General features: G+C 55.8%; 1 protein-coding gene across 2 annotated transcripts in view; it reads right to left on the reverse strand.

The window, feature by feature from the left end:
- LRP5 (LDL receptor related protein 5) overlaps positions 1-26,424 on the reverse strand; it is a 108,585-nt gene that overhangs the window by 58,751 nt on the left and 23,410 nt on the right. For both annotated transcript variants that reach the window (XM_022591195.3, XM_022591194.3), the window contains exons 2-5: positions 21,045-21,441; positions 15,451-15,648; positions 11,051-11,247; positions 9,967-10,098 (exon numbers count right to left, since the gene is read on the reverse strand). In XM_022591195.3, the coding sequence (XP_022446903.1) occupies positions 9,967-10,098; positions 11,051-11,247; positions 15,451-15,648; positions 21,045-21,441 (924 nt within the window). The remainder of the gene's footprint in view (positions 1-9,966; positions 10,099-11,050; positions 11,248-15,450; positions 15,649-21,044; positions 21,442-26,424) is intronic.

A 26,424-nucleotide genomic window follows, 5' to 3' on the forward strand; every position in this document is an offset into this window, starting at 1 on the left:
AGGACAGGAAACACCTCAAGACGTTAACAGCGGCTATCTTTGGGTGGCAAAATTAAGGGTGTTTCTTATTTTCTCCAGTATTTTTTTGGATGTTTTCCTTCCTATAGTGAACACAAATGTTACTTTGTAACAAGAAGAAACCAAGGCTTTAAAAGAGGGGTGCACGCTTTCGTCCTTAGAGGATCGCATGGTCTAGGTGGGGAGGTGGGTCTGGACTCCGGGGACCCACCGGGTCTTTCTCACTAGGCCACCTGTGGTGGGGGGGGAGAAGCGCCCTAGCCCTCCATTAAATTGCCACAGGCCGGGGTTGGGGGGATGGGGTGCGATCTATTCGACCTCCAGGTTCTGAGCTGTTTGGGGGTGCAGAACAACAGGAGAAGGAAAGGATGGGGCAGAAGCACCCACAGCCCCCCAGACAGCCCGGCAGGACACTGCTGGTGGTCGCCCAGTGTGGGAACCTACCTGAAAGGGCCTCACGGTTAAGCCCCTCCAAGCCCCAACGTGGGGAAAGGGATTTTTCACTAAAGGGCAAAGTAACAGCGCATCCCAGGCAATAGACTGACCAAATTAACGCCGATGAAAGAGGCAGGGCCCTTGACCTCCCCGCCCTCCAACCCAGCGGACAGGGTGGACATCACCTCCATCCCCCGCTGAACCAACTGCAGGTCCAAGGTCACGGCCCCCGGCGGGAAGGACCAGCCCCCCACACACAGAGGCTCACGCCCCAAGGTCCCCCCAAGGCCGCACCAACCCCAGAAGCTTCCTCCTGCCACAAAGGCAGAGCCAGGCCCAGCACAGGCCGCCCTCCACGCTGCAGTTTCTAAGGCCATAAACAGCTTCACAGCCGGCAGGCGGCTGGCTTCTTTTTGTATTTTAGCAATTGATTTTCTCCACTGCCCCCCGGGGGTAAGTGGTTGGACAAACACTGAGACCATAAGCTGGCACCCAGGCCCAGGAAACCGCGCCGAGCGGCCGCAGGGTCACAAGGCGCAGAGGAAGTGGCCAGGCCGGGCACCGGCTCCGCTGGAAACCCGAGGCCCGAGCAGCTGTCCCCCCGCACGGCCCACCCCCGGCCTCCAGGCCAGCAATCGGGGAGGCTGCAGCCCCTGGGAGCCACCAGCCAGACAGGCACCCCAGCCTGGAGCTGGGGCTGTGTGCATGGCGTCACCCCTGCCCTGCGACCAGGGGTGGCCGGATAGCAGCCGGGTTAGCGCCAGCCCTGTGACACCCCCCCCCCCAGAGGCCAGCCCCACTGCCTCACTGAGCGACCCTGAGCGAGTAAGCTGGCCTGTCTCCTCACAGGTAGGACTCGGGTGTGGATAAGGCCCCCAGAGAGGCTGGGAGGTCCCATGACAAAGCGGGTGAGCCCCGGAGCTCGAGGCCACCGCCCCAGAGCATGTCCCCTCCCAGCGGCACTGAACACGCACCCAGGTACCCATGGGGGGTGGGGAGAGAAAGAGACACATTTGAACAAAGTGTGGCCGGCTGGACAAATTAGAAGTGGGCAGCCTGGTCCCCCGAAAGGCAGGAGTGCGGGCTGAGGGCTGTCAGACAGCTGGTGACTTGCATGAGGAAGTCTGCGTCCCACCTCTTCAGGCAGGTGGCTCAGTTCTTTAAAAAGCCCACACAGGGGGCCTTGCTGGTCCACAAGGAGGGCAGACCAGAGGTGTCCCACAGACGACCTTGGTTCACCACATGTGGACGCCCCCGGGGCCCAGGCGGTGCAGGGCAGGGGCTGGGGCAGACCCTGAGCCAGGCTGCCCGGGTTCAGATCCCATCTCTGTCCCTTCTTCCATGGCCTTGAGCGAGCTCTGCCTGTCCTTGGCTATGAAGCAGGCTAGCCACAGACCCTCCCTCACACAGCGCCACCCTCCCCCCGCAGCCCCCAGGAGGCACCAATGAGCACAGAAACGTTATTACTGGGCTTGCCCACCCTGCCCAGCAGTGGAGGCCAAAATCACAGAGTGGGCTGAGTCATATGAAAATGCCACCTCTCTAGCTCAAAGGTGGTCAAGCATCAGTGGTTTACACGGTTGAACCCAACTCAAGCGCCCTGCACTTGACAGCTTATAAGGCACTTTCAGAGATACGATCTTGTCCGATAACTCCCAGGTCAACGAGGCACGAAAATCCTGCATTTCATCGGGGTCACAGCCACACGCTGCGGGATCCGGGACAGACGCAGATGTCTCGACTCCCACCCAAGCCTGTCCCTGGGGGTGGCCGGGAAGGGACACGGGGAGGCCCCTATTGGCACAGTCGCCAGAGTCGTTCCCGGTCCCAGGATGACCAAAGAACCTCAGCTCTTGCACAGCAAAAGCTCTTGAAGGCAGCTAACTGACTTCCCAGCTCTCTTCCTGGGCCTGGCGAGGCCTATGGGAAGCCAGCATCCCTCCCTCCTCGTGGAGGTGGGAACAGAGCCTGACACACCTCCCGGGGGGCTGGCAGCATCTGAACAGAGGCCTGAAGGAGCCAAAGGGAAGGTGCTGCAGGCCGTGGGCACAGCACAGGCAAAGGCAGAAAGGCAGGTGCTCAGAAGGCGGTCTGGAGACAAGCCAGAGGGTGAAAAAGAGCCTGCTGTTCTCCCTCTAATGACAAGCCAGGAGCCCTAGGGGTCAGCCCAGCACACCCGGGGCCTCTGGTCACCACCCCCAGGGCACATGGAATTGGAGAGTCATCCTAGGCCCAAGGGCACAGTCAGTGGTACCCAGACAGGGAATCTGCAGCTGTCACCAAAGCCAGAGAGGGCACGAGGGGCACATGGCCAGGAAGGGCAGCCTGGGAGCTGGGGGGTCTAGCAGGACCTGGACGCTGAGAGCCCAGAACTTGTCTCCAAAGCTGAGGGAAGCCGTCTCAGCTCCGGGGTCAGTTTAGGGCCAGGTTGGAGCTGGGCTCAGCTGCAGAAGCAAGGGGCACATCGGACAGGCTAGGAGGGACGGGGCTAGTAGGGGAGGGGGGTGACCGCAGTCTAACTCTGCGGCCAGTGGACACGGGCATCCGTACAGCTGACACACCCGGGAGGCGCCGTCTGCCTTGGGCCCCAGCCCCACGATGACACTTTTCTCTTTCTAAGAATATGACATGCTCCCCTCTCCTCTTTTATTAGGTTTAAAAGTTAGTCTTCAGACTCAGACACAAAAGAACACATGCTGTGTGGCTCCATTTCTATGACGCTCCGGAACAGGCAAAACTAATCCGCGGTGATAGAAGTCGGGACAGCGGCTGCCTCTGTGGGGCGGGGGGAGCTGCCAAGGGCACCAGGGGATTTTCTGGGTGGTGGAAACGTTCTGTATCTGTCGAGGGGTGGTGGTTAGGGTGATGTATACAACTGTCAAAGCTCATCAAAACGTACACTTAGAATCTGTGCACTTTATTGTCTGCAAGTTATACCTCAATTTCTTAAAAAAAAAAAAAAGTTAGTGCTTGGGCTTGTTACACAATTTCCTGGGACTGTGCAATCTGACTTTCTTGCTATTAAAAATTCACGGTCCATGGCTGAGAACAGCTGCCTTCTGTTTGCAGAGTCGACGCCAATCACAGCCCGGGCGGCGGCGGCCTCAGCCACAAGGGCCTCTTTTCTTTTCCCTTCGACCTACTTCCCTGATAAGTGACAAGACAGCCAGACTGGGAACAAACGCACCCCTTATTCCTTGGCCCTGAGCCTCGGCTAATCCTCCCGGACAGACGGATGGATGTGAGGGGCCCAGTTGTCAGTCTGCCCATCAGACCCGACAGTGGACGCCTCTGTTCCTCCCGCTGCCTCTGCCGGCCACACCCCCGCCGTCTTTTTGTTTCCTGTCCCCGAGAACATCTGTTAAAACTCCTTCTTGGCAAGGTGCGGCAGGCGGACTGTAAATCACCAAGCCCCCAACTCCCGCCCTGCCCCGACGGCAGCCTCATCTGGAAAGGCCGGGGCGGGGGGAGAGAATGACGCCCCAGCACAGCCTGACCACCCCCAGGCGGTGAAGCCACACGCCCTGGACACGGGCCCACGGGTCACTCGCCCAGGTTGCTCAGGCCCGGAGGAGGGGGGTGCACGGTCCAGAAGCCTCCGGGCACGAGGAACACACAGGGACAAAAGTCAAAACAGCAGGGCAGGTCCCACAGAGGTCCAGCCCAAGGGCAGCAGGAGTCTCCCTCGGACGTGGTGGCAACTCCCAAAGAAGGCCCCGCTGCTGCCGTTTTTAGCCCATTCCACATAATTGGAAAAACATGGGGAAAACCAAAGCCAGCTGGGCACCTCCGTCTGTGCAGCTGCGAGGGAGGGTGCGGGGAGGCCGGTGCTTCAGGCTGGAGGGCGTGCGGGCGCACGGCCTGGCCCAGGATGGGCTCCTGGCCCGCTCGCGCCTGGGGGACAAGAGTCACTCGGCCCCCCAGGTCTCACCCAGCCCCCAGCAGAGCCAGAGCTGAGGAGGGGCCACTTGCTGTGACATCCTTCCCAGTCTCAGAACCTACAGGACCCTCCCTGGGGACCTGAGACATGGCACCCCAGAGCCAGTGGGTGTTACCCAACCCGCAGGGCCGTGGGACACGAGAGACGCCCCTCAGGCCAAAGGCAGGGAGTCCCGAGTCTCCCATCCTGAGTGTCCCGCCCCCCCACCCCCACCCCCGCACCCGGAGCAGGGGGAGGTCCTCTGATCTCCCCAGGTCACAGGCGAGGAAACTGCAGCTCGGAGGGCTGACGGACTCCCCGCTCTGCCGGCGTCCAGCAGCGAGCGATTCCGCCCCCACCGCACCCTCTGCTTCTCGGGGGACCCTACACGTCCCTGGGATGTCGCAGGCCCCCATTCGCTGGGGTCCGAGCATCACCCCATCTCAGTTCCTTCCCTGGGGAAGGCAGTGACCCCCTACACAGGGCTGGCTCTCATTTGCTCAAAATCAGGAAAAGATGGGATTCACACATGTCACAAAAACTTCTTCACCTTCAGCTCCACGAAGCATAAAAGGTCAGACGCCTGGGATGAGAGCCCCAGGAATCCGCATGTCACGCCCTGGCTTCAAATCCTGAGGTGTTTCCGGCTGTGCGGGTGGCTCCCGACCCGCTGCCCAGCGGCTGCCTGGGACTCGTGTCCAGTGCAGAGGCAGCTCTCCACCTCCCATGCCCTATCCCTTGTCGTGGAGACTGATTTGCTGGGGCCGGGGAACCTGGATGTGACATAAGGGGCCGAGCAATTCCAACACAGCCAGGCCCCTGCCACCCCCAACCCAGAAACCCTCCCGCCCGATGCCGGCCTGCATCCCACAGAAAGGAGAGCCACGTGCTCGGCGCCCTCACCGGCTGTGTGGGGAGGGCTCCCCAAACCCCACGCCCCCTCCCAGCTCCTCTCGGCACCAGCTGGCCTCCACGTCCACTTCTGGTTCCAAATGTCCAGGGAAGAACTGCTCTCCTGCCATCTTGCCTGCCTGGCTCCTAGTTCAAGTTCAAATGCAAGCACAGTTCATATTTGTTGGGCATCCAGGCCTTCCTCTCAACAACCCCATGAATCGGGTACTACGATCATCCCTTTTTACATCTGAGGAGACAGAAGCACAGAGAGGCTGAGTCAATTTCCCACGATCACACAGCCTGGATGTGAGTTAAGGTATCGTAAAAGGAAGACTGGACATAGAAAGCCATCACGTGATTGAAAATCACTCTAAATTCTGGGTTTGCCTGAGACGGAATTTCCTTTTCACCCCAAAAACCTTTGGCAGGCTCTCAACCGCAGACCAAAGCCATGTTATATCTGTTGCCTCCGACCCAGCCCCTTCTGGATGGAAGTCACACCTGCGCAGGCTTTGTCCATTTCTGTCTTTCCCGAAGGCCTTCCCTCTAGCCCAGGGCCAGTTCCCGAGCCCCCACTGTGTGGCCTCAGCTCTTCACCACCAACCCCCAGCACGCTGGACCTCACCAATTCCAAAGCCAAGAAGAGATCCCCAAGTGATCCCAGGGCCTCCTCGGCCAGCCCCGGAATTCCATCCTCCCACCGGACACACCAGGCCTCAGAAGACCCTGGCGGCCCTCCATGGGCACTGCTCTCTTCCGGCCAGGGAGGTGCCCGCACCAGGTCCTCAGAGCTCTGCTGGTGACATTCAATAGGATTTAGTGTCTCGTTTTCTTCCTATTACCCTTGTGTTACCAGCCACTGTCTCCAGGCAGTGTTCACATCTGATACCCTGCACATCGTCAGCACTCAAAACCCACATTCCACGTGTAATTTATGTCCACCAGGATGCAAAACTACATCGCCGAAGGAGGCTGGCAGCTCGGAAGGCCGCCTGAGAAAAGGAAAGCAGCTACCGTGCTCAGGTGATAGGATTGGGCCTTTTAATCAAACATTGTCCTTTAACATGATATTTTGTGGCAAGGAATAGAAACCGGAGGGTGAGAGACCCGTGTCCTAAAGCCCCCAGTTTGCCACGGAGCCATCACTTTTTGTGACATCTGAGGCCCGAGGCCCCATTAGGTCCTCGCTCACAGAACCGTCTCTGACTCGCTCTGTCGTCCAAACAGACAGAAAGGCCCTCGGGGACAGAACCCCTTTCTCACTCATGCCCGGCTGAAGAATATGGAGAGATGTTTGAGAACCACCTCGAATTTCCAGAAAGCCATCTTGGGGGCAAACCCTTGAAATGCTCTGAGAAGCTTCTGGGTTTCTTCTCGACTTCAACGAAAATATTTAGAAAATTGTTTACCCTTTCCCACCCCAGCTGCCCCGGACTCCTTTAACTTCAAACAGGTCCAGGGCAGAAGGTACAGAAGCCGCCATTGACCCCCGGAACTAACCAGTGCATTAGTGGGAAGCAAGTGTGGTGGGAACCAGTCTTATAAAAACCAGGACCCCAGCAGTCACATTCTCATGCAAAGCAAGGCTCCTGTCCCATGGCTTTTGTCCCTCCGTGAGCTCTTCCCTCCTTCTGACCTAACACCCTAGACAGGGCAGCTGGAGCAAAAGCAGGAGGATGCAGGCTCAGTGTAAAGACAGCCCGCGCCTTACTCTGTGCCGACCCCCATCCAAGCAGGAGCCCCTCGGAATGAAAACAAAAACGTTTTTCTTCCGCGCACTTGGCATTCTCCAACTGGGTTATTTGTAAAAGTGTCCTTCACAGCTCGGGGGGGCGCGAAAACAGTTCTGGTAAGACCAGGGAAGGTGGCCGCAGAGCTGAATCCCGGGTAATCTGCGGGCTGACCGTCCTCCTGAAGGAGGCTGGGAACCAGCTTCCGACAGGAAGGACAGGCTTTGCTGCTAATCCCCCAGTTTCTACCCACCACCCCACCACCACCACCACCCCCCGCCTGCCGTAGGTGTCGGTATCAGCACCCACTGCAGAGCTTCCGGCCCCTCCTCCAGGAAGCCCTCCACCCCAGGCCTCCTCGCCCCGCAGTTAATGCCTGCAGAGGGAACAAAATGCTCTCAAAGGGCTCAACCCTGGGCAGTGGTCCCCAGAGCTCAGAGGCTCCAGCTACCGGGATGCTGGGAACCCGAAAGGAGCCTACAGCCTCGGCCTCTTCTGGTTGGAAAAGAAATGGGGCCTCCCCCAGGAGTGGCAGGACCCCTGGACAACAGAGGTAAACCTAGCCCCTTGGGCCTGGTGAGCTGCCAGCGGTGTGAATGGGGGGCATGGCTGCCGCATACTATGTGCCCACTACTCACAGGGCACCTTGTAGGCACTTTCAACTCCTGTTAATGCACTGGGTCCTCCACAGCTTCCCTGGCAGGGGGTGGTCCGTGACACCCACCCTCATCTCACAGATAAGGAAGGGAGGCACCAGGCACCATCCATGCCAGATGACCAATAGCTCTCTGTACCTCAGGGTAGCCTGGGCAAGTCGCTTCTGGAACTCCAGGCTTCTCCAGCTGTGCGACTTCACTGGACCATGACTCTGGGCTTCTATGAGGGTTCGCACCTCATTTTTTCCCACACCCCACTCCTGGGCCCCTTAACAGAAGCGGCTGCACAAGGTCCCCCGTCAGGGCAGGTACTACTGCATGATCCACCTTTCTGGGGGGTTGTGTCCATCCCTATTCCTTCCCCAAATGTCCACATGCAGCCTGGCTCCAGACACCCGGAGTGGGCAGAGATGGCAACCGTGCCTGCATCCCCCTCCCTCTCCCAGAGAAGACATCACCAATCGATCCAACACAGGGCTCGGGCAGACAGCACCCATCGATGGCAGCAACAGACGCCAGATCCAGACCCTTCTAGCTCCAGGGCCAGGCCCCAAGCCAGCACTCTCACGGCAGCAGGACTCGGAAATCGCAAAAACACAAACAGAACAGAAATGTCCGACAAGGGAAACATGGTTCAAAGGTATGCCCGCTTGATAAAACATTCTTCAGGGACTAAAACGCAGGTTTTTGAAGCATACGTACCTCTTGTCATTGCAAATGCTCCTGCAATGATGTCAAGTGAAATGTATAGACACACGTGGACAAAACAGCAGAGTTAGATACATGGAAATGTTTAGACTATCTCCAGATTTCCCTTAGTTTCTCCAATACACAAAGCAGAACTGGCTCCATAACATGCAAGAACCACTGCAAAATGAAAATGCAGAGCCCCTTGTTCAAAAATTATTAAGCATTTCAAGTCAACAACAGAGCACGAAACCAAGCACGGGGCCCTTCTGAACTCGAGGCCCCGTGTGACTGCACAGATCAGACACCTGTGAGGTCAGTCCTGATACCAACTGGTTCCTGCCTCAGAGCAGCCCACAGGCTCTTCCTTCTCACTGTTCCTTCTCCCTCCTAATCCTCTAAGCCTCAACTTAAATGGTGCCTCCTGGGAAGGACCTTCTCTGGCCGTCCATCTCAAGTAGCCAGCCCCCCCCTGCTGGGCTGGGCTGGGCCCTGGATGTCCCCAGGGACAGGCTGTATCCTGGATGCATCTCATTTCTGGGAGAGCACATCCTGAACCCCACACCTGGCAGTAAAGGCCCCCAGGCAGTGCCATGGAGAAGGGCGACACTTCTTTAAAAATAGCACGAGTCTTTGAAGAGCAAGTGCCCGAAAACCAAAGGGGAGAATAAAGAGGTGGAAAAATACCTATAGCAAAGAAAATCACCTGTGTGGGGGGGCAGGAGATCAACCGAACTTGGTGCATCCAAAGAAAACTCCCATTAAGGATGTATTCACAACCTAAGTTTGCAGGGCATGCCGGGGTAGGGGGTAGGGGGTAGGGTTGTTACAGCACAGAGTCCATGTGAATGGGATGCAAGGATAAAAATGAATTACAGGGACTTCCCTGGTGGTCCAGTGGTTAAGAATCCACCTTCCAATGCAGGGGACGCAGGTTCGATCGCTGGTCAGGGAACTAAGATCCCGTCCCACATGCCGCAGGGCAACTAAGCCCACGCGTTGCAACTACAGAGCCCATGTGCCCTGGAGCCCCCAGGCCTCAACTAAAGTGAAACCCGCGCGCCACAACGAAAGATCCCACATGCCACAACAAAGATCCCACGTGCCGCAACTGAGACCCAACAAAGCCAAAAATAAATATTTTTTTTAAAAATGAATTATAAATTCCGTATCAACGCTCATGAAAAAGCAGAAAAGCAAAGACATGAGCTCCCAGGAGGGCCCGAGGTACTACAGCGGTGGGAGCACTTGGAAGGGGCGGGAGGAGAGGAGGATGTGTCTGCTGGGAACCTCCTGTCGCACACTCTCTAACACCATTGCTCTTGTTACAATAAACACAGTTTTAATAGCCAAAGACAGCCAGCTTTTAGGGTGCGATGGCGCATGCCGGCAGTGTGCTTGTTACTTGGGGTCTCTGCCCATCTGGCACGACCTGGTCTTACAGATGGGAACCTGAGTTCCAAGGTCGTTCGCCCATCAGGCAGCGGAGCCCAGATCTGACCTGAATCCCGGCTGCTCGGCTGTCAGCGCTCAGAGCCCGGGCCGCGTGAACCCCTCCCCAAGGAAAGCAGATCGTGGGGCACCCAGGCGGGTGGCCGCCCCTCCCGCCAGCCGCTCCCTGGCTCACCTGCCTTGCACGTCTGGCCGTTGTCCTGAAGCTGCACGCCAGTGGGGCAGGCGCACGCGTAGAAGGGCTCCCTCGGGGACAGCAGGCACAGGTGGGAGCAGCCGCCGTTGTCCTCCTCACATTGCGTGTGGTCTGGGGAGACAGGGCAGGCGGGAGAAGGTTCCGGAACGGGCCCTAGACACCCACGCCCACCACTCCCGGTGTGGGCATCCTCCCCGCCCTGCCCCCTCTCCTACCACAAGAAAACCCATCTTCTGCAGGGCCCCTCAGAGGACACCTCCTCTGCGGAGGCTGTCCCCAGCCCTCCCTGGCAGGATCCCAGGATCTGCCTGCGCGGTAAGGTGAGGCCCTGGGTCGGGGCAGTCCTGGAGCAGAGGCCTGTCTTATCTCTGTGACATGCCTGGACCCCACGGGCTCTGCACAGAAGCTTGGTGGCCACACCTGGCCACTGGGCCGAGCCTCTGGTAGCTGATGACAATGCTTTTCATTCTCCCAAGCCCTTGCACAACCAGCATGCAAATGAACTGACAAATACTCCTGGCATCTCACTCTGCCCAGGACAGGGTGGAGGGTGGTACCCATGAAATGTAAAGCATTAAACCCACCTGCGTGTAAGGATGTTCTCCCCAGAAAACAACTCCAGAGAGCCCCACCCCTGGGAGCCCACTCTTAAGTACAAAGTTGGAACCTTCAACAGCACCGTGGCCAGAATCCGCCCCGCTCCGTGGTCCCCATGGGAACCAGTGGGGTCCCTGTAAGAACAGGTGGTGGTCCTCGGGGGAGTGGGTGAGCCCAAGGCCCTGGCCCTGCTTGCTGGCTGCCTGTCACAGGAGCTTTTCACCATCAGGGACCCCTGCCACGACCCCATGGGGACCCCAGGCTGAGAACTTTGACTTGGAGCAGATTTTTCATGAATAAACACGTAACTTCCACTGGGCCTTGAAAACAGGGCAACCTTCCTTGGGAATCCCCCTGCCACCCCCGAGGACCGCTGGGCCAGGGCCCTTCCTGAAGCAACCCTGACACCAGCTCTGCAGAGGGGCCTCTCCCAGCCTGCCCCACCCCCAGCCTGGCCCCAACTTACAGTAAGGCTGCCGCTCTGGGCTGAGCACTTGGATATCCATGGGCGAGTAGAGAGCGCTAAGGATCTCCTTCCTCTTGTCTCCAGTCCTCTTGTTACAGGCGTGGATGGAGCGGGTCTGCCAGTCTGTCCAGTACAGAGTGTCTCCAGAGAGCGTCAGGGCAAAAGGGTGCGTCAGACTGCCCTCGACGACCTTCTGCCTGTGTGTGGGGGGGGGGGGGAGGCGGGTGGAGGAGCCGTCAGGGGGTCCCCATTGTGCTCCCCATTTTGAAAGCCTTCCATTGTCACTGCTGACCCATCGACATCACACAGGACAACAGGAGCGGTGATGGAGCAGCGTGAGACCAGGCCAGGGCATCCCAGGAACCCTCTGCCAGGGTGCGCAGGGCACCTTTTAGACCCAGCCAGCCTCCCGCCACCCCTGACAGTGACGTGGGAGGCCCTGCACACCCAGCTGCTCCCTGTCTAACCCGTTTCCAGAAGGGGGGCTGTTGCCAAAGTGCCCCACAGAGAAGAAAGAAGGAAGAAAAGTGGCAACGAGGAAGCCACACCTGGTGACAACAAGCTGGTGAGAAGCACACCTGTCCTGCCTGATGCTTTAACAACATAACACAAATCGGACCAAAGTTACTGATACTTGCTCATTCCTATGATGTCAATAATTTATATTATCAAAGCAAATTAAACTTGTATCAGCGTTTAAAAAAAAAAGCTATTCTCATCTGTGTATTTATAACACCCAGCAAACGAGAACTTGTTTTTAATGAGATTATGGACGACGGTAATAGAATCGTAATTCACACAGCTGGTAGTATGCGATTATCTGGTTTAATGACCCGCGCCCCACTATAGGCTTCCTGAGGTGGACGCTGTGGATGGGTGGTCACCACCGTGTCCTCAGTCCCTGGTACAGCACTGAGGAGGGAGTCACACTCTAAAGGTATCACTGAACAACCAAAAATCATACACTCGCGCTCTTTCCCAGCCTGACCTGACACTGCCTCTTCCCTGTTTTCTTCATGTCACTTTTTAAAAAGATTTATTGACTAAAAAGGATCATAAGATAATACTATGTACAACTATATACCAACAAATTAGACGAAATGGATAAATTCCTAGAACCATACAATCTTCCAAGACTGAATCGTGAAGAACCAGAAAATCTGAATAGTTACCGATAATTAGTAATGAAATTGAATCAGGAATCAAAAAACTTCCCCAAAACAGAAGTCCAGGTCCAGATGGCTTCATAGGTGAATTCTAACAAACATTTAAAGAAGAGTTAATACCTAGCCTTCTCAAATTATTCCAAAAAATAGAAGAGGAAGAACAGAATAGCTATTACCAAAAAGACAAGAAACGATAAATGTTGGCAGCGATGTGGAGAAAAGGGAACCCTCATGCACTGTTTGTGGGAATGTAAATTGGTGCAGGCACTATGGAGAACAGCACGGAGGTTCCTTAAAAAACTAAAAATAGAACTACCATATGATCCAGAAATCCCACATCTGGGTATTTTCCCAAAGAAAATGAAAACACAAATTTGAAAAGATGTACGTGCCCCTGTGTTCACTGCAGCATTATTTACAATGGCCAAGGTACGGAAGTAACCTAAGTGTCTGTCGAGAGATGAACTGAATGGATAAAGAAAAGATGGGGTGTGTGTGTGTGTGTGTGCGCACACACACACACACACACACACACAAATGGAATACTACTCAGCCATAACAAAGAATGAAATCTTGTCGTTCGTGGCAACATGAATGGACCTGGAGAGTATTATGCTAAGTGAAAAAGGTCAGACAGAGAAAAACAAATACCGTATGATTTCACTTATATGTGAAATCTAAAAAACAAAAGAGAAACAGATTCATAGATACAGAGAACCAACAGGTGTTTGCCAAAGGGGGCGGGTAGGGGAACAGATGAAACAGATGAAGGAGATCAGAGGTACAAACTTCCAGCTACAAGATAAGTAAGTCATGGGGGACTTCCCTGGTGGCTCAGTAGTTAAGAATCCACCTGCCAATGCAGGGGACGTGGGTTCGAGCCCTGGTCTGGGAAGATCCCATGTGCCGTGGAGCAACTAAGCCCATGCACCACAACTACTGAGCCTGCGCTCTAGAGCCCACGAGCCACAACTACTGAGCCCATGTGCCACAACTACTGAAGCCCGCGCGCCTAGAGCCCATGCTCCGCAACAAGAGAAGCCACCGCAATGAGAAGCCCGTGCACCGCAACGAAGAGTAGCCCCCCGCTCACCGCAACTAGAGAAAGCCTGCACGCAGCAATGAAGACCCAACGCAGCCAAAAATAAATAAATTTTTTAAAAAAATCAAATCTTAAAAAAAAAAAAAAGTCATGGGGAAGTACGTAACGTACACATAGGAAATACAGCCAATAATACTATAATAACTTTGCTTGGTGATGGATGGTTAACTGTTCTCATTGTGACCATTTCATAATTGAATCACTATGTTTCACACCTGAAACTAATATAATATTGTACGTTAATTATAACTCAATAAAAAATATTAGGGCTTCCCTGGTGGCGCAGTGGTTGAGACTCCGCCTGCCGATGCAGGGGACACGGGTTCGTGCCCCGGTCCGGGAAGATCCCACATGCCGCGGAGCGGCTGGGCCCGTGAGCCGTGGCCGCTGAGCCTGCGCGTCCGGGGCCTGTGCTCCGCAACAGGAGAGGCCGCGACAATGAGAGGCCCGCGTACCGCAAAAAAAAAAAAAAAAAATTAAAACCCAGACTCATAGATACAGAGAACAGAACTCAGAGATACAGAGAACCCCTGGTTCCAGGGGAGGGGGGTGGGTGAAATGGGTACAGGGGATCAAAAGGTGCCAATTTACAGTTATAAGATAAGTAAGTCCTGGGGATGTAACATACAGCATGGTGACTATAGTTAACAATATTGTACTGTATACTTAAAAGTTGCCAAGAGAGTGGATCTTAAAAGTTCTCGTCACAAGGAGAAAAAAAACGTAACTCTCTATAGTGATGGATGTTAACTAAACTTATTGCGGTCATCATTTTGCAATATACACATATAACAAATCACAACAAATCACAATGTCATACACCTAAAATGAATACAATGTTATACGCCAATTATATTGCAATCAAAAACCAAAAACAGGACCTCCCTGGTGGTGCAATGGTTGAGAATCCTCCTGCCAATGCAGGGGACACGGGCTCGAGCCCTGGTCCGGGAAGATCCCACATGCCACGGAGCAACTAAGCCCGTGCGCCACAACTACTGAGCCCGCGCTCTAGAGCCCGTGAGCCACAACTGCTGAGCCCACCTGCCACAACTACTGAAGCCCACACGCCTAGAGCCCGTGCTCTGCAACGAGAAGTCACCGCGACGAGAAGCCCGCGCACCGCAACGAAGAGCAGCCCCCACTCACCACAGCTAGAGAAAGCCCGTGCGCAGCAACGAAGACCCAACGCAGCCAAAAATAAATGAATTAAATAAATAAATTTAAAAGAAAAAAAAACCAAACATACAAAAAATGTCTTGAGGTGAGATTCACATATCACCAAATCAACCATTTCAAAGTGAATAATTCAGGGCTGCGTACACAATGTGCAACCATCACCACCAGCTATTTCCCAAACATTTCCACCCCCACAGGAAAACCCTGAACGTACCAAGCAGGTACTCCTCATCTCCCCTCCCCCCGCAGCCCTGGAAACAGCAGTCTGCCCTCTGTCCCTAAGGATTCGCCTGTTCTGGACTTTTCACATCAGTGAAGTCACACGATATGTGGCCTTTGGTGTCCGGCTTCTTTCACTTAGCAGCATGTTTTCAAGGCCCATCCATGGTGTGGCATCCACCCGTGCCTCATTCCTTGTTATGGCTGAGCACCACTCCATCGTACAGATATGCCACAATCTTGCTTATCCATCCGTCACTCATCTGTTGGTGGACATTTCAGCTGTTTCTACCTTTTAGCTATTGTGGATGCTCCTGCGATGGATATTCGTGTACAAGTATTTACTTCGATACCAATTTTCAATTCTTTGGGGGCATAAACCTAGGAGCAGAATTGCTGGATCCTACGTTAATTCGATGCTCACACCCTGAGGAGCCATGAAACTGCTTTGGATGTAGGGCTCTTTAGCCTTTTCGATCCCACTTAGAATGAGCATTCTACATTTTGCTATAAAATAGATGCAGATGCCACCCCAGACCCTGCTTGGGTGGGATGTCAGACATGGTGTGTGCACTGTTACGGATCTCAGCTCTGAAAAGGCCTGCAGGCCTCAGGCCCCCAGGGTTTCAGGTGTGAGACCACTGGCCTGAGTTGGGAAGGATCAGCCAACGCCCAGCTGGGACTGGCCAGGGCCCCGTGGGGAAGGTGGGGGCCCAGAGCCAGGCGGAACTTACCGGAAGGAGCCGTCCAGGTTGGCGCGGTGGATGAAGCTGAGCTTGGCGTCCGCCCAGTACAGCTTCTGCTCCTCCAGGTCGATGGTCAGCCCGTTGGGCCAGTAAATGTCCGAGTCCACAATAACCTTCCGGGTGCTGCCATCCATCCCTGCCCGTTCGATCCGGGGTATCTCTCCCCAGTCTGTCCAGTACATGTACCTAACAAGGAGGACAGAAGCACGATGAGAAAAGCTCGTTTTTGTTGCGTTTTTGATTTCTGTCTATATGAATGCAAGCGTATGAAACAGAGACAGTGAATCTGCCCTGAAATCTCACCCAATGTTCCGGGGCGAGGGTATCATTACTTCCGATTTGCTTTCTAAGCAGTCAGTAATATATTAATTTTTTCTTTTTTTTTGGCCGCACCGCTTGCAGGATCTTATTAGTTCCCCAACCAAGGATTGAACCCAGGCCCTCGGCAGTGAAAGCGCAGAATCCTAACCACTGGACCACCAGGGAATTCCGTGTAATATATTAATTTTTAATCAAAGTTGGATAATCAAATATACTTGTTTCCACTTGTTCTCATTTCGCAACATACTCCAGGTATCCTCTTCTTACTAGTCGAAATCCTCCTTGTTCTTTTAATGGCGATATAGTACGGTAAATTATTTAAGTGAAACCACTTTGGACGTTTCGTTGCTTCTGAATTTTTGCTACTATGAAAACGCTGTAAATGAACTTCTAAAAGGCAATTAAAATATGTAAAATGGAATACTATTCAGTGCTAAGAAGAAATGAGCTATTAAGCCATGAAAAGACACAGAGGAACATTAAATGCTTGTTACTAAGTGAAAGAAGCCAACGTGAAAAGGCTACACATTCTATGGTTCCCGCATACGACACTGCTGAAGGTAAAACTATGGAGACAGAAAAAGATCAGGGGCTGCCAGGGACTGGGGAGGGATATGCACTGACGGAGCACAGAGGATTTGTAGGGCAGCAAAACGATTCTGTAGGATAATACAACCATGGATACGTGACATTAAATCTTTGTCAAAAGACAAAGATTAAATGTACATGGGTATACAGGAACTCTCTGTACCTTGCCCTCAATTTATCTGTGAGCCTAAAACTGCTTTAAAAAAATGAAGTCTGGGGCTTCCCTGGTGGCGCAGTGGTTGAGAGTCTGCCTGCCGATGCAGGGGACACGGGTTCGTGCCCGGGTCCGGAGGATCCCACATGCCGCGGAGCGGCTGGGCCCGTGAGCCATGGCCGCTGAGCCTGCGCGTCCGGAGCCTGTGCTCCGCAGCGGGAGAGGCCACAACGGTGAGAGACCCGTGTACCGCCAAAAAAAAAAATGAAGTCTGTTAAAAACAACAATGCGTAGGTGAGGTATACACTGAAACATACCAGTTATTCCTGGGGGGGTTGTGGGTGATTCAGCTCTGCCTAACCATGTTCTTAGAGTTTCCAGCCAGAAACCACCACCTCCTTAGAGGCTTCCTTATTTGATGTCCCTTCACATGAGCAGAGATAATAGGCAGGCATCTGGGCTGATGGGTTCAAACCCCACCAGGGCCCAGATGTCCAGGAGGGGCGCCCTCTCAGCATGGCTCTTCAGTGGAGAGCAGAGGGAACCGCACCAGCCTTGAGGGCATGAGTCCCTTGGGTTTCTGGCCCAGTCGGCTGTGGACAAGCCACGGGGCAAAAGGGGTGGCAGACCTGTTTCACTTTACTTTGTCCACCGGTGTCTCTCCGCAGAGAAGGGGGACAGTGCCTGGATTTCCCTTTGAGGAACCCCCCCTCCACTCGAGGTTCATGAAACTCTCCAGGTGGTGTGTCTGCTCCCACACTCCCTCCTGGAGTGGGCACAGATCAGTCCTGAGCAATCAACAAACCCCATTACCCTCAGCCTTAGTGGCTGCTTTAGAGACAGGCAGATGGGAGTCGGCCTGCAAGGGGAGGGCAAGGGGCTCCTGGGAGCCACCTGTGCCATCGTGGGAGGGTCTGCCAGGAAAGACAGCGCAAGCCCAGACGGGGAGAGGCGGGGCCGTGGGACACCGTGGGAGTGAAAACAGGCCACTTCTCAGACGCCCTAGCTGCTTGGGCCCATAGGCTTGCTTCCCTTCGAGCTGCTTCTATTACGGATCAAGTCCCCTCCCCGCACTTCCTCTCCACTCCCTCTCTCAGCCTCCACATCTTCAGAGGTAAAACCTCATGCCTTTCAGCAAAGCCTGAGCTGCCGTCCACCAGGGACCAGCAAAGTCATCAGGGACATGGGGAGAACAGGCCCAGCCTTGGCCTTTGGTGGGGGTCTCTGTCCAGCAGGAGAGAGAAAATGACACGCACACAAGCTGCCCCTCCCCCGAGATGGGAGCTCCGAAGGCCACCCCCATCCATGGGGCCATGGGGCCTTCCCAGAGGGGTGTCATTTCGGAGCTGGCACTGTTGCCACCTGCCAGACGGGTTATGACAGATGAAGCCTCCGGGGGGCTTCACGTGTGGCGAGGGGCCAACCACACCCCGCCATTGTCACCAAGCTCCCCTGCTCTCCAGCCCCCATGGGGACAGAGAACTTGGAACACCTCTCCAACAAGCTCTCCACTCTGCTCTCCACTGAAGAAGTGACGCAGGGACTACTCCCATTGGACAGGTGAGAAAACCGAGGCTCCGGAAGGCTGCGCTGCCCCGGGTCACCAGCTCTGGGAGCACAACACGGTTCTCCAGTGGAGGTCAGAGCCTGGCCGCTGTCTGACCCACCCCCCCAGCCTGGGGTGGTGGCGAACTTCTGCGGGCACCCGAGGCTCTCAGCAAAGGCTCCCGCCGGCCTGGTGCAGGCACCTTTCTCTCCCTGTGCTTTTCCCACCCCCAGCAGCCTGGAAAGAGCCCAGCCCTCCCGCCGGCTGCCCAGAAGGTGTCAGGAGAATCAATCTCAGAGCCATCCAGTCACATGCTCCCTGAACGCTCCTTGGTGGCCAAGGGGAAAGGCCGGAAAATGTGCAGGCTCAGGACCTCCGCGAGGAGCATAATTCACATTCTTTCCCCCGGGTTTCATAACAGAGGCCCGGCTGGTTTCCTTAAATGGGGAATTTGCGAGCCACCCTGTTCCCAGAGCCCAGCTGGCGTGGATGTGCTCGTGCAGAGCCTTCAACGCTGCCAAAGGCCCAGCCTAGCTCCACGGAGGAAAATCAACTCCTGAAGCAAAGCCCTGCAGCCTGGTCTCGGCGCACAGAGGGCAGAGGCTGGCTGCGGTTGTGGTTGTGTGTTATTTTAGGGAAGGGCCATTTTGCGTTTTAAAGAGGGGGTTGGGTTTCAGCCCGGCTTTAACTCGAGACCCAGGAGCCACTGCAGCCCCTCGTGGGCTGGGACAGGCCTGGGCCACCCCCCAGCGCTGGGCTAATGTCTTCCCAGCCCCGGGTCCTCAGGGCCAGAGAGTCCTCCCTGGAGCCCGCTCTGCTGCCCAAGTGGGCACCTGGTGCTGGGAGTGGAGGTGCCTCCCCAGCCTCGCCGGGACACCTGCCCTTTGCCACCCGTGCTGCTGAACCTGACCAAGTCCAGGCCCTGGGGTCTGTGGTCCTCCTGGCTATGGGGCTCTTGGTCACGTGCACCCTGAGGTTGACGTTCAGACTGAGAACCTTCCTTCCTAATGACGTAGCAGGGGCAGTATCCCCTCATCTAAGGAGGGACCCTAGTTGTGAGGCAGAAAGGCTGCATCACGAGACGACAGACACATGGAGACAACAGAGGTTCCAACAGGGCCGGGAGGAGGCAGTGATGCTCCCTGCAGACACGAGTGTGTGGCCAGGACAGAGAATGAAGCCCACTGTCCCCGCTCTCAGGACTCTGCTTGAACTCATGGCAAGGACCACCGCCAGGCCAGTGTTTGGCAGAGTGGGGTGCTGCCCATGGTGCCTATGCACTGGCCTGGAGTCCTTCCCTCCTGGGCAACGGTGTCTAAGGGGACGGAGCGGACACTGCTAACCTCGATCACACCACAGATGAAGCTGGGACCAGAGTCCAGCGTTCTCACCACCATTCGATCTGGTGAGTGGGACACTTAGCACCACCACTTCGCTCCGTCACGCATCAGACACATCGCTGGGGCAGCGGGAGATGTGGGGGAGAGGCTGGGGCCTCAGATATCCTGCCCAGGGCATCAACACCAAAGTCAACTCTGCCTCAGGGTCAGGGGTGTGATCCCAGCAGGATCTGGGGGAAGAATTCAGAGGCAAGATCAGAAAAGATTTCAAACATTTAATAAGAAAAGACAGAGCCAGAGATGGACCAACTCCTAGGGATGCTACAGGCAAAGCCAGCCTGAGTGTGAGCATGAAGACGACTGCTCCCAACCAAGCACCGAGCACCTCCCAACCGAGCATCAAGCACCAAGCACCTCCCAACTGAGCACTTCCCAACCAAGCACCAAGCACCTCCCAATGGAGCTCACACACACACAAACACTCAGCTTTTAAACCAGCAGCTCCAGAAGGCGCCAGCTATTCCGACATCAGAAGCCAGTCTAGTGTGCTTTCTCAGTCAGCACGCCGAGAAGGCCCCCGTAAGGAGGTTTACTTGGCCACCAAAGCGCCCCCTCACCCAGGGTGCTCCCCGAGCTACGCACGCACCTGCACTGGCAGGACAGGCCTCTGCCTCCCAAACCTCATTCCACCCACCCCAGGGCGGGCTGAGAGGCCCTTCCATCCTGGGCTGCAGGCAGTGCGGCCAGTGTCACCACCCCTCCAGGGCAGGGGAGGGCACTGCCAGGGGCAACAGCAAGTCAGGGGCATCAGGACCAGAACCCAGAGTCCTATGGTGTTTCTGTTCCAGAGGCCCAACAGCCGTTTCTGACACATGAACAGCAGAGGAGTGGGCAGACCCAGCAGTGGGTCGAGCACGGTCAGGAGGCAGGTGCCTAGCTTGATGCAGCCTGGCTAAGAGTGTGTCCTTCCCAGGCGGCAGGAAGAGGGAATAGAGGGCCGAGGGATGACCGAACGAACAGCTACCGCTCATGAAAGTCTGCAATGAGCCTGGCCTGGCTGGGCAGCTCGGTCATCTCCCCACAATCTCTCCATCCCAGCCTTCAACTCTGCACATGTTCTTAGCTTTGCCGCCACTCACAAAACCCCACCTGGAACTCATGGCTGGGCCCTGAGCCTTCGTAGGTCACGTGAGCTCAGCCAGACTGGGAGGCAGGGGGAAGCAGAGGGCTTCCAGAAGACGCCAGAGAAACCATCTGCAGAAGTTCCACTTCTGGACAAGGAGCTTCACTTTTTCCCCCCGTTTTCAGATGATGCAGTCATAAAGGAAGTGAAAGGTGTGAGTTCTACCTGTCAGAGCGCTCGCACCTCCTCGGACACCGTCACACACACATCTGGGACGTCTAGTGATTCGAATCCACGGCCAAGCACGTCAGCTGCCTCAGAGGCAGCGAGTTTAAAAAAAACCACACTACAGGGTATCAGGGGAAATCGTTCTCAACAACAACTTCTGAAAGCGAACCCATTTTAAGACTGCCGCATTTTCTCTAAAAAAGGTACGTGGGCTCAAGTAAGTTCAAGAGAGAAATCACGACCCCACCCACTCGTACCAGGGAGGAGAGGCACTGGGTTTACCCGTGAGCGGGGTCCAAGGCGATGGCCCGCGGCTGGTCCAGGTCCTGCCAGAAGAGGACCTTCCGGGACGTCCCATTGAGATTGGCCACCTCGATGCGATTGGTCTCCGAGTCCGTCCAGTACAGCTTCTTGCCGACCCAGTCGCAGGCCAGGCCGTCGGGTGACACCAGGCCGGAGATGACCACGTTCTGCACGGCAGCCCCCGTCTGGTTCAGGTAGGTCTGCTTGATGGCCTCCTCGCTCACATCCGTCCAGTACACGGCTCCCTTGGAGAACTGGAAATCCACCGCGGCCGCATCCTCCAGGCCGCTGACCACAATGGTGGACTCCAACTTGACTCCGCCCGCGTCCACCAGCCGTACGTCCCGGCGGTTGGCAAACAGGAGGAGCGGCGAGGCTGTGGGGGCAGAAGCAAACCGTGAGGACCGCAGGCTGAGGGACGGGGGGCTAGGTGCCTGGACCCTGCCCGGCCCGTGCCCGAGGCTCCCGGTTCCTTCCTTCCATCCCCAGCCACTGCCGGGAAGGCACCTGGGCGGGCCCAGCCACCCATTCAGAGGCTCCTTCAACGCAGCAGACGGCGCCGCAGTTCCTGAAATCACCGTGTGTCCCACCCAGGCCCCTCCTCTGCAGGGTAGGAGGACGCGCGCGGAGGGTTCGAGGTCAGGACCGTCTCCGGAGCTCCACCACTCCCACCACTCCCACCACCACCATCATTATGTCACGTCTACAGTTCTTTGTGGCAGCAGGGACACAGCAAAGATCAAACACCGGGATGTAACAACTACATCCGAGCTGGGCATCCTGACCTCTTGCAAGGAGGATATGGCCACCAAAGAACATCTGTCCCTAATCTCACCCCTCCCTGCCCCAGGCAGGTACAGACAGATAATAAAGAGTGCGCATCCTCACAGGCTGACGGCTCTTTGAAGGTCACACACAGCACACAGAGGTGGGCAGGCTCCTCTCTGGGCCCCCTGGGCTCTCGGCACACAGGCCTGGGCTGTGGGTGACAGTTCACCCATTTTACAGAAGGGTAAGATAAGGCTTCGAGAGGAACAAAGTTCAACAGCACACCAGAGGCGCCACACTGTGCTCGTTGCACAGGTGTATTTAGTTTGTAAAAAGGCATCACTTTTCTGTGTATACGCACTTCAGTAAAAAGGTTTTTTTAAGTAAAAATGGAAGTTTCCCTGTTTTCCCAGCTGCTACAATATGCTGAGGGTCCCAGTGGACCCTGCACTCCAGGACGGCTTGTCTGCCCGTCTAAGAATGCCCTGCCCTGCCCAGGGCCAGCACACAGCTGCTCTGTAAATACATTTCATCCTCCCCACCCAGCCCCTAGCGTCCTAATTTCAAGACAGTGGGTCACCTCTGCTCTGTGAGAGGTGAGAAGGGAGAGGGCGGGGTGCCCGGAAGGGTCTGGGCCCCCACTGCCAGCCAGAAGTTCCACAGAGCAGAGTAGCAGTGACACACACCACCGGAGGCACTGCCGGCAGTCGGGTGCCATCCGAGGGCCAGAGGCCGGCCGGTCGGAGGACGGTGGGCAAGGGGGTGATACCCAGGATCAGGGAGGGTCCAGACCTTCAGAGGAGGAAGAATCGTACAGACCAGAGGCAGAGGGCCTTCGCAGGAAGAGTCGTGTGGGATCTGGAGGCCCGTGGACCGAGGCAGAAAAGCCACTGCAGACACCCCACAGCACATGCAGGGCGACGGGTGCCCCCAGAGCACCTGCCCATTCATCGTCACCAGGGCCCCGCCGGCCACTGGAGCATAGACGACCAGTAATCCCACCCCGCCTGCGAGGTTCGCCGTGCCCGGCCTCCTGAGATTCCTCCCCTCTCATCCGGCGAAGGCAGGACCAGCCCGGGTGGTTCCTAACCTCGGGGGTCACAGAGCCCTCTGATAAGCTGACCCTCTCCCCAGAAGCAGACACAGGCGCGCACACCAAGGCCCCGTGACGTTCCCCCACCAGGATGGGCCCAGCTCCCGCCTGAGAACTCCTCGCGAAGGCCAGCAGGGAGGACGCTGGCTTCACTCTTCTCTAAACTAGCACCTCTGGACGACAGTACAAGGGACCATCTCAGGAGGAGGCAAGCTCCCCGCTGCCACAGGTATTCCACTGGGAGTTGGTGGCCACAGGTGAGGGACGAAACTCACCCGGCATCAGCATCAAGAGATGGACGGCCCCGCAGACAGCAGTCTCCAATCAGAGGCGTTCCGGCCCCCAGGGGAAGCGCTTTGGAGGGAGGTACCCACGGGGCGAGTCGCCAGTCCCAGCTGTTGGCCAGACACCCAGTAAGTTAACCCTTCCCCGCAGCCGAAGTGCCAGAGGCCAGGGAGCCTGGGCTGGGGGAGAATCAGGAGGCAGGGAGACCTGGAAGCTGCCCCGGCACAAAAAATCCTAATTCTGCTCTGCTCTTTCTCCCCAAACTGGAAAGACCACATTTTCCCCGCAGTTTACACTCTGGGCAGTTCAGGTGCACCCTTCAAAGGCCACAGGTGATGGGGGGTGGATTTCAATTTCCTGCGCTTTTCCCAAACTGAGACTCCTAGGAGGGCCAAGGCGGGCAGGCTCTCTCCAGGAGAAGCCACTCCTGCTTCGAAGACATCTAGAAACCACCACACACTCAATTCCTAAGTTTGAAGAGGCACCCACTTCACTCTCCGGTTACCCTGGGGACTCATGGCGATGGGGGCCTCTTGTGGGGGGCTGCCCCCCCCAGCTGGCACCTACCCTCCCAGTGCCCCTCCTAGGGCTTGGGGAGCCCCGGCTGATGCGGCCCCAAGCCTACCAGGGGCCACGGGTACCCTGGCTCATCTGGGAGATGTGGCCGCCTGGGGCCCCTCCTTCCCCACGGGAGGAGGGAGGCTGGGGAGGCGGGCAGGATTAGAGTGGCCAGGTGAGGGGCTGGCGTCGGGACAGGCTGTCCTGAGGAGTGATGCACTGGGCTGAGACCACGACAGAGGCGGCCAGTGGGCAGGCAGCGGGGTGTCGTGTAGCTCATGCCAGCCTGGCTGGGACACGCAACCGAACCAAGAACCCACCCTCGTGTCCTGTATTACGTGGGGGGAAAAGACAACAAGCGACCCACATGGTGGGTAAGGCGATGTCAGTTATGCCTCGCAACATCAATGCTGCGGTTTGCAAAACAGAGCAGGGTAAAGGATTCGGGAGTGGGGTCTGCCGTTTCACGTAAGATGGTCAGGGTGGTCTCGCTGAGAAAGTGACACCTGGGCAAAGACTTGAAGGGGGCGGCGAGAGAGGGCCGGATGGAGGGCATCCTGGCAGAGGGGATGACCAGTGCAAAGGTCCTGGGGCGAAGCATGCAGGAAGCGGCAGATGGTCCTATGTGCTCCTTCCCGAGGTGACATGCCCACGGGCCCAAGACCCTGTAGGTCAAGGGGCTCAGGTGTCTATCTCCCAGGTGAGGAGGCTGCAGCTCTTGGAAGGGTGCTTTGACCTGCCCCAGGTCACTCCAGGGATGATCTCTTGATCAGTGGCCCAAGCTTTTGGGGCAGTGAGGAGAAGAAACAAGCAGTGTGAGGAGTGCAGGGCAGAGGGGCTGAGAGCTGGGCCGGCAGCCCAGCCACCACCGCACCCCAGGACTCACGCGGGGTCACCCAGCCACCGCAGATGCAGGAACAGCCCTTTTAGGAAATACCGCGGTATCTGGTCTTAAGGACCATAAAACGTTTAAACCCTCTCCCTAGAGACGGGCCTCACAGGACCTTATCCCAAGGAACACCTGAAGGAAGGAAAAGGTCCTAGACACAATATTTACTGCAGCCTTCCTTATAATTAGAAAAATAAACAAATAAGAAATCTCCAACATTGGGGTACCTAGTCTGTTCTCTCAGTAGAAAGTTGTGTCCATTAAAGTAGTAAGAAAATGACTGCAGTGATACCAGAAAACGTGTAAGAAACGTTAAGTCAACACACACACACAACGTAACTATAAAAACCCCGATCTGCACTAGAATTGCGGGTATGAGAAGGTGCTAGGTGGGGATGAAGATTGAAGAAAGGACTGCATGATGAAAGATGACTTTGTTAAGCCTCTGGATAAATATCTTGAAATGTTTTAACCCCAGGTTCCATTTATGTTGCTATGACATTCTCTGTGCAAGTTCTTTTTTTTCAGGACCACGTATCACAAGGGTACACAGACCGGGTCGGCCCCCCAGAGTGAGCAGCCTGGAGCCAGCTCAGGGGCACGGCTCAGATCTGGGCCTCTCTGAGCTCAACGTCCTGTGAGATGGGGGTCCTCACTGCACCCCCACCTCAGAGACTGTGAGGCTTCAACAGAGCAATTCATACAAAGCCTCAGGCCGGTAGCAGCACATTTCAGGCACTCAGTGAACACCAGCTGGGGCAGCACCTGTGCTTGTAGTTCATTAAATGTTTCTTTCACCCAGTCCCGGGCCGGTCCTGCTACACAGGAAAGCACGTCAGCTCAGACTCTCGTTCAAACCCCAGCCTGGCCTCCAGCTGCGAGATTTGGGGCCAGACTTTTTATCTCTGCTCTGAGCCTGTTTCCTCATCCATCCAGCAGGAAATGGTAACTACTTAAAAGGCACCGCTGGCTGCTGTGGGGCTGCAGTGCAGAGCACCCGGCAGGTCCTCAAAAAGTTACCTGTCGAGGGGCTTCCCTGGTGGCGCAGTGGTTAAGAATCCGCCTGCCAATGCAGAGAACACGGGTTCAATCCCTGGTCTGGGAAGATCCCACATGCTGCGGAGCAACTGAGCCCATGCACCCCAACTAGTGAGCCTGAGCTCTAGAGCCCGTGAGCCACAACTACGGAGCCCGCGAGCCACAACTACTGAGCCCACGAGCCACAACTACTGAGCCCGCGGCCTAAAGCCCACGCTCCGCACCGAGAGGAGCCAACGCAATGAGAAGCCCGTGCACCGCAACGAAGAGTAGCCCCGCTCACCGCAACTAGAGAAAGCCCGTGCGCAGCAACAAAGACCCAAAGCAGCCAAAAATAATTAATTTTTTAAAAAAGTTACCCATCGAGCTACCACGTGACCCAGCAATTCCACTCCCAGGTGTGTACCCAAGAGAACTAAGAGGACTCAAATAAATACTTGTACATGCATGGTCACAGCAGCATGACTCACAGTCACCCGAAGGCAGAGGTAGCCCAAATGTCCACCCATGGACAAATGGATAAACAAAACGTGCTCTATCCATACAATGAAATATAATTCAGCCATAAAAAGCAGTGAAGGACTGACACAGGCTACAACATGGATGAGCCTTGAAAACATGATGCTCCAGAAGAAGACAGACACAAAAGGCCACACAGTACAGGATTCCAGTCACATGAAATGTCCCAAGTAGGCAAATCCACAAAGACAGACACACAGATTAGTAGT

Source organism: Delphinapterus leucas, chromosome 7 (assembly GCF_059928025.1).
Source record: "Delphinapterus leucas isolate spDelLeu-1000000601 "Yukka" chromosome 7, BTC_Dleu_Yukka2, whole genome shotgun sequence".
NCBI classification, from domain to species: Eukaryota; Metazoa; Chordata; class Mammalia; order Artiodactyla; family Monodontidae; genus Delphinapterus; species Delphinapterus leucas.